This window comes from Cibotium barometz, chromosome 45, assembly GCF_041138505.1.
Source record: "Cibotium barometz isolate CiBa-2024 chromosome 45, ASM4113850v1, whole genome shotgun sequence".
Taxonomy (NCBI): Eukaryota; Viridiplantae; Streptophyta; class Polypodiopsida; order Cyatheales; family Cibotiaceae; genus Cibotium; species Cibotium barometz.
In genome coordinates, this window is record NC_141090.1 from 34275122 (window position 1) to 34282787 (window position 7666).

General features: G+C 44.4%; 1 protein-coding gene across 1 annotated transcript; it reads right to left on the reverse strand.

The window, feature by feature from the left end:
- Positions 1-1325: 1325 nt before the first annotated feature.
- LOC147612684 (homeobox-leucine zipper protein HDG2-like) lies at positions 1326-6814 on the reverse strand. The gene is made up of 11 exons (XM_086783248.1): positions 6019-6814; positions 5611-5819; positions 5391-5508; positions 5079-5267; positions 4485-4943; positions 4234-4335; positions 3916-4122; positions 3557-3731; positions 2874-3145; positions 2426-2521; positions 1326-2319 (listed from the first exon to the last, which is right to left on the reverse strand). The coding sequence occupies exons 1-11, from the start codon at positions 6193-6195 to the stop codon at positions 1921-1923; spliced, it is 2403 nt and encodes an 800-aa protein (XP_086639374.1). The 5' UTR covers positions 6196-6814; the 3' UTR covers positions 1326-1920.
- Positions 6815-7666: the final 852 nt, after the last annotated feature.

Genomic DNA, 7666 nt, shown 5'->3' on the forward strand with positions numbered 1-7666 from the left:
AGGTCACGGTCCTTTGCTCTCGTCTCTACGTACAGCATGAGTGAGAACGGAGACACGCAGCACAGTAGAAAAAAGAGTACTGCAGTGTGTAATGTCTCAAGTGTGAACACGCTGGAAATTATCACGAGTACGCCTTTTTTGAACTACAAAGGCTTTTTCCTTTTGGAAAGTCGGAACTTGTAAAAGTACTCCATTGGAATTGTCGGTGAAAGTAGCCTCGTCCTCCAATGGAGACTTTTTTTTCAATGGACACAAACATATATATATATATATATATATATATATACCCACATACATATATATATATATACCCACATACATATATACATATGAATGGTTGGATAGGTTAACATGCGCGCTTTGCTTCTCTTGCGGGAAGATTTATATGTATATATATACCGGTTCACAACATATACTCACTTCATGCAATCTGATGGCATCAAACCCGGGTCCTCGCAATGAAACCCAACCGTTTTACCAACTCGTCTACACACTCAGTGTGCTATCCATTTGAAAAATACTATGGATAATATTGCGATGTCATATAATGGTTGGACGAAAATGTATGTACTATGTAAAAAGATGCATTCAAAAGACGGACTAAGAAAACTGATGCGTTAACGTTGGAAATTTTTTGTGACAGCATTTGGTCGGAATTAAATGTTGCCTTTCATTTGAAAAACTAACGGTACATAAGTTGTAAATTTTAGTTATAAATCCGCAGTTTGTATGATTTCTAGTGGATTTTTTTTGGACCAATTTGTGTGTTAAAAAAAGTCCCCCCAGCGTTGCACTACTAAGGCCGTGATGGAGGCTTACTTATTGTTGGGAATCAAATTTTGTGGGATTAGTCTTGTTTCTTGTGTGAAGATGAAAGATGGAATTTTCTATGTTAAATCTTGAATGAGGTCAAAAAAGAGTAGAGAGTAAGTCTCAGGGTCTGATGTATTCCAGATTTTGAACAGCTAATATAGATATCTAGTGATTTTTAAGTCTAAATCCCAACTAAGCATATAGACGAGGGTTGAAAATTTTATTTTTTTTTCTATCACGGGTTTGTGTGCTCTTAAGTTCTTAATAACAACAAAGTGCAAATACACATCGCAACCAGGCCCAAGAGCTCGCTCTTCCGGGAAATTGTGAAGCATTCGCAGATCAATGAGCAACTAATGAGCATTATAATGATACAAGAGGTCCTTTGAGTATTCACACCAAATCCACTGCATTTGGCTCAGCAGCAGAGATGTGTTTTCACCAAAATATTCCATGTAGTCCTATGATTAGAGAGTTTAGACCATGTATCACATTACTGGAGAAAATACATATTTAGACAAAACCCACTAAATTTATAGTTTCCATTAAAGAAAAGCATGTTCAGATTTGGCAGAGCATAACAGCTTTTACACAGGTGATGGATGAGGGTCGGAGAGGGAATAAAGTCAATGCCCGAACCACGTCCCTTGCGTAGTGGTGAAGTGAGAGATGGTAAAAGAGCAAATTTGCTGTTACTGTGTCCCCAGTTTTGCTGCAATTTGATCTCCACACTTAGTGATTTAAAAAACAGTGAATCTTTACCACTTGGCAAGGGGACTCCTGGGGTGCGTTCTTGACTGTTTCTTCTTCCTCCCTTTGTTACTAGAACACTACTTAAGACTTCTAAGACAAGGCTTTCTCACCACTGAGAGCTCCTTCAGGTCTTTTGAGGGAGAAATCAACACCTTTCTCAACTCTGAGCCTTCCTCGAGAGTGTTGATTTCCCCTCAATTCATTCATAGGTGGGTTAAGCATTAATAGTTCTACATTCTATGGCCTATATATATCCACATCTTCATGGGGTCTTTTCACATACATTATGTATGAGCAGGAACTGCAACAGCCCTGATTACCAGCAGCTCCATGAAAAGCTTTGCTGCCAAAATGTCATGCATTTTCGCAGGAGAGCGCGCCCTTGATGCGAACGACCGTGTTGGAGATGAGCTTGTTGACTGTGGCAACTGAGCCTAGTGATAGCCTTGCAGTGGGTACATGGTCCACAAGGATCTGGAAGGCCACTGTGAGCAAAGAACCCCCTGAAGAAGCTCCTGCTGTTGGTGTTGGACCCATAGCTGGCATGTTGATGACAGATGATGAGCCCCTTTGTGGACCATCCGGGAGAATTGCAAAGCCAGAAGGTAAGAGAGCAACGGAGTCGGGATCACTCCCATTCAAAACAGCACTCATCGCAGCTATGTCAACAGGTGCGTACACCACCAGTGAGCATGATTCATCTGTGCAGCATTCTTGCAGGATGAGCATGTTGCTTTGATTTGAGTTAATGGGCTGCATTCAAAACCACTTTGGTTAGGGTGAAGCAGAGGGGAAAATATGAATAAGTACAGTGTGAAGAGCTGAGCAGAAAAAACAAGATGAAACTTTTTGTACTTACGTTGACTCTGAGGAGAGAAACACAGTTACCAGGGTCTTGTCCTTTGGCTACATGAAACATTTCTTCAACAATACCGGTATTGGAGAGAATGTCCCACTGGAAGATACATAAGATAAGGTTGTCAAAAGCCTAACATGAACTGTATCATGATTGATGATGAGTGCTGCTCTTGATTAAGCTTAGAAGAGACATTAGATGTAAATTAATTATCTACTAAATATACAGAAATTACTCCAACAGAAACCTTCAAATCGACTGGAAGAAACATAAATGTCGTTGTGAAAAGCCTAACATAAACTGTACAATGAGAATGATGGCAGGTGCTATACTGTTAATTAAGCTTAGAAGAGACATTAGACAGGAATTAATTATCTGCTAAGTATGTAGAAATTACTCCAAGAAATAACTAAGAATCAATGAAGGTCATCACATGGATTTTAGATTTTACCTCAGTTCTGAAGCGTTCATCTCTGAGGAACTGAAAGACCCTAGCTGGGGGCAAGGGTAGCCAGAGAGAGGTGGCAGCGCTGAGAACGATGCCAGGTGGCCTCCCAGGATCGTCCACGCTCTTGCGGATCAGAACTCGCACATCATCTGCCCCACTCCCAGCCAGCGTCACCCACGTGTGTGCAGTAGAAGCGCTCACTCCCGCACAGAAGTTATTAGCCATCCTCTCAGCCAGCTTCAGCATACTCCTCCTACCCTCAGGGTTAGGAATTACTGCATGCACATACCAATCTCACTTACAACTACTTAATGCGAATGAAGAACCAGTATTAACTTGCCCGACCTCACTACCAACGGTTAACCCACTTCACTTACAACTACTTAATAAGAATGAAAAACCAGTATTAACTTGCCCAGCCTCAATTCCAACGACCCAATCTCGAACCTAATCATCTTAAGTCAACTAAAAACCAATGCCCAATCACTTCACAGATTGAAAAAATTAGCCTTTGCTACCCATCTCTTATTGGCTTTGCTGAGTTCCCTTTTAAAGTCTTTTAATTAACCAAAGATGAGTTGGCATATATGATATAAATTGATTTTAGCGAAAAAAAAAATATGGAGTTTGACTTTATTAAAAGTATTATGGAGTTGCTTTTATTTTCAACAAAACCATGGGCTTACCATTCAAATCTCCGTGTGGAATGTTGTTGGCAAGCACACTAGCGATCCTCTCGCATTGCCTCTGTAACGTGCACAGCCAACGTAGAGCTCCAAAAGCCATGCCACAATTCACAAAAGGTTGATAAAGATTGTGGACACCTCTCGTGTCAGCCTCCACGTGCTCCACCCATGTAACCTAAGAAGGCACATACTCATCATGATTAATTACATCCCAAAAGCTAGCATTGAGCACATCCTAATACAGCGCCTTAGATGCTATTAAAGCACGTTAAATGCCTTAATACACACCCATATTTGGATTAATTCACATCTAATTAATGCTGAACTTATGTATAGTGGATGCTCTTCAATGCATTTACCTTAGAGTAACCACTGGGCATCTCCTCGATAACGCAACCAGAGGGGCGCCTTCTACAATGAAGTAGCGCACGAGGGGGGTTCCCACGTAGGCTATCGATGGAGACGTCAACCACCACCCATAGATGATCTACACGCTTACAGTAGCGCAGGAAGTAAGTCATGCGTGTGGGGACAAGTGGCGAGGGTACTTGAAACTCCGCATACATCTGCAATGCCAAAAATGTCATGAAAAACAGACCTCTCCCTCAGGTGAAAGACTATAGCGTGTGTTCTGTACTCCGCAACAAAAAAGAAAAAGATGTTTAAGCTGAGCTCACCAGCTGGATAGCCCCATCGTAAGTTCCTGGAATGCCCGTCGAAAGCACTTCCACTGGTTGCACACTGGAGACGATTGAAGGGAACATTTCAGCCCAGCGATTCTGTAGAAAGATGATTGTTAGGTCATTTATAACATGCAGCTTGTAATGTCACTTAGAAAGGATGAGGTTAAAGATAAACTAATGGTGGTTGCAAACAACATGGATTAGGGAAGGTAAGTAGAAAGCACTGATAAGCAGAGGGAGCTCACCACATCCATTAAGGACTCCACTAATGAAGCGGAGTTCATTATGACTAATCCGGTAAGTCTTGAGGTTTCGGATTTGAGGCCTATAGGAGTAGGCCCGATGCCTCGAGGGAAGCGCTGAAGGTAGGCCTCGTGGTCAATAATTTCGGCACCAGAGTTATGCGGATCGTCTACCCAGAGAGGCTCCCCGGCTTGGGCCACTTGCAGGAGCTCCTCCATAGAAGCTACCGCTAGCTCAACCACTAGGGGCTTCTCCACGTCCGAGAGACAAAATGGCCCGGCGGCTATGTCTGAAATCGTGGGCGGTCCGGCCGTAAGCTCGTTGCCGCGTACGATGGGCACGGGAGGGCCGTGAAGCGCATCCAAAGCACTAGCTGATCCTGATGGAGAAGAGGCAGAGAGAGGAACCGGCTGCGCTTGCATCCCAATATACTTAGCCGCCATCGCAGTGATGCGTTCTATCTGTGAAGAGAAGAAAATGGGCATGCGGATGCGCGATTAATAGACTAAGATCAACCCTTAAACCTAAGCACTTAGCCTCTCTAGGTTTCAATCAGATAGACAATGGAGCTTCAGATGGCCACAATCCGAGCTCACCTCCTCTCGCAGTCTCACATTTTCGATCCTCAGTTGCTGCTCTTCAAATGACATCTCAGCCAAATGGGCTGGCCCTCCACAGCTAGGACAGGACACATTCCTCACCGCATCCCTCAATGCAAAGTTCTCCGTCTTGAGCTTCTCATTCTCAGCTCGCAAAACACCGTTGTCATGGCGTTCATGATGGGCCTGAGGTGAACCACTGAGCTCTCATTAACCACTCTTCAGTATAAACAAAGTGCTCTCATGAAAAAGCTTCTCAACCATCCATCTTTAAACAGTCTTGTTAGGGCATAAGCCTCCTTTGTTTACCTTCATCTTCGTCCTCTTGTTTTGAAACCAGAACTTGATCTGCCTTGTAGAGAGCTTGAGTTCTCTGCTGAGCTCTTGCCTTTGCTTCTCATCTGGATGGGGGCACTCTTTGAAAAACCTGTTGAGAAAAGGACGGCAGAGTCCCTCAAACCAATGATAAAACGATACTAACACACCACGCAATTAACCTTGATTAGGACTTCAAACTTGATTCTCCCACCTCTCCATTTCTTGAATTTGATGAAGTGTGTGCCTGTGGTAACGCTTCTTTGTGGGCCTAGGATCTGCACCCTCAAGGTCCTCACCTGAGCCCCCCTCCAAATTTTCACTGCTGGATTTACTGTCCGAATCATCCTCTTTCTGCTTAGCCAAATGCTCATTTTCTTCCATATCAGCTCCATCACGCAACCCTCGTTCACCACCACTTGACTGCCATTTACACAGCTCCAGAAGCTCAGCATTCACAACACAGAGAACCCTAAGTTACACAATCAGCGCTCCACTAGACTAAAACACACAATTACCTTCACAACAAGCTGAATTAACAATTAGATAAATTTAATCTAACATTACATTATAGTGTAGCACAAACTTGGGTTTCTATGCAAAGTCAACTAAAAACTCATACCGGGGCAAGTGATAAGCTTGATGAAGTGAAGACATTTTTGCCCTGTAATTGCATAGGTAGAGAGGTCATGAGCCTTGGCGGCACCATAACCCCTGTTAGCATGTTACCAAAACCACCAAACCCTCCTCCAACACCAAAGTTGTTAGTGAGAGTGACAGTCTCCCCTCCAGGCATCATATCTGCTACACTCCAGCTTAATACTTAACAAGGGCTTCTTCCACAAGATCACTGCAGAAGAACTGAGTCTCCAAAACTGAAGGAAAAAAACAAGGAGTGTTTAATCAGAGTATACTGCAATGTTCTTGCACCCAGGTATACTGCAATGTTTCTTGCACCCACAGACCGCAGACAAGTGATAAGAGTAAGGTATGTGGAGTGAAGAATCAATACAATAGAGAGAGCAAGGGACCGGAGAGAGAAATAGAGGCTGCAAAAGAGCCCACAGAAGCCTCTAAATCCTCTCTCAGCGAAGCCCAGAGAGAAAGAAAGAGAAGGAAGGCAAGTGCAGGGTATGGTGTCTCACGCTCCTTTCTCTTTCTGTCTCTCTCTCTCTCTCATGGAAATTTGAAGCTAAGGAAGAAAGGGGTAGAGGGACGAAGGACTGGAGGGAGGGAGGAGATATAAAAACTAACTGGAAAGAGAGGGCTAATAAAAGAACACTACACTGAGTGGCTGAGTGAAGAGGGCCAATAAAAGAACACTACACTGAGTGGCCGAGTGAAGCTAGAAGAGGCAAGAGAAAGCACAGTATACACCATGCGCGCGCGCGCGCGCGTGAGAGAGCGCGTGTGTGCAGACGTGGAGTATTGGGAGAAGGGGTATCAGGTTTCATATGCATGATGGTACGTAAGGCAGAAGGGCTACCATCACATGATTGAGGGCCATCCATTCCTTCATCTCAACCGTCCATCGTCCCCTGCATGGCGTTTTCTTCCCTCTTCCTTCATCTCAACCGCCCATCATCCCCTGCATGCAAACGCAATGGGATCCGACGGTCCAAATCTAACGATCAGGCTAGCAGCCCTGAGTTTGGCGTTGCAAACACCTGCTAAGTCTGGCGGGTGCGGCCAAAATTTGTGGCCGGATCCAAAGCTCCCAGAATCCATTTTGCCGTGACAGTGGAGTCGAGCTGCCAATTTACCTTTTTTTTAAGCCGCCCGCTTTAATGGCGGCCATTTTAGCAACGTAACCGAGCCTGTGGGCCCCTCCTCCATGCATGGCGTTGAATGGCGGGAAATCCGCGCAATGTAACCAAGCGCGATACGTAGTTACAAAATGCTTAACTGTGACAGCACAAATGTCCTTTTGACCTCGCATGGATTTGGTAAATATCTAGTCACGTATTCTGGTGCCGGTGTGAATGACACCCTTGCCGAGTCGCCAAACCAAATCCATGCCCACCAACCGCTAGCTTTTTCCACACCACAAGGAGAGAGACCCCAAGAGTACCACCCCCTTCCATTGACTCGGTGCATGTGCTTCCCATTTTTTAGCTTTTTCCCTCCTCTCTGTACTCTGCCCTCTTGCAAGTTGTACGTGCTTTTTGCACCTTCCCCCCCTTGTTGAGCACTGACACTAGTGTTACCCCACCTCTAACATGTTTAAGAGAATAGCGCGGCAAGGGAGTAGCCTAGCGGTAAAGTGTTCT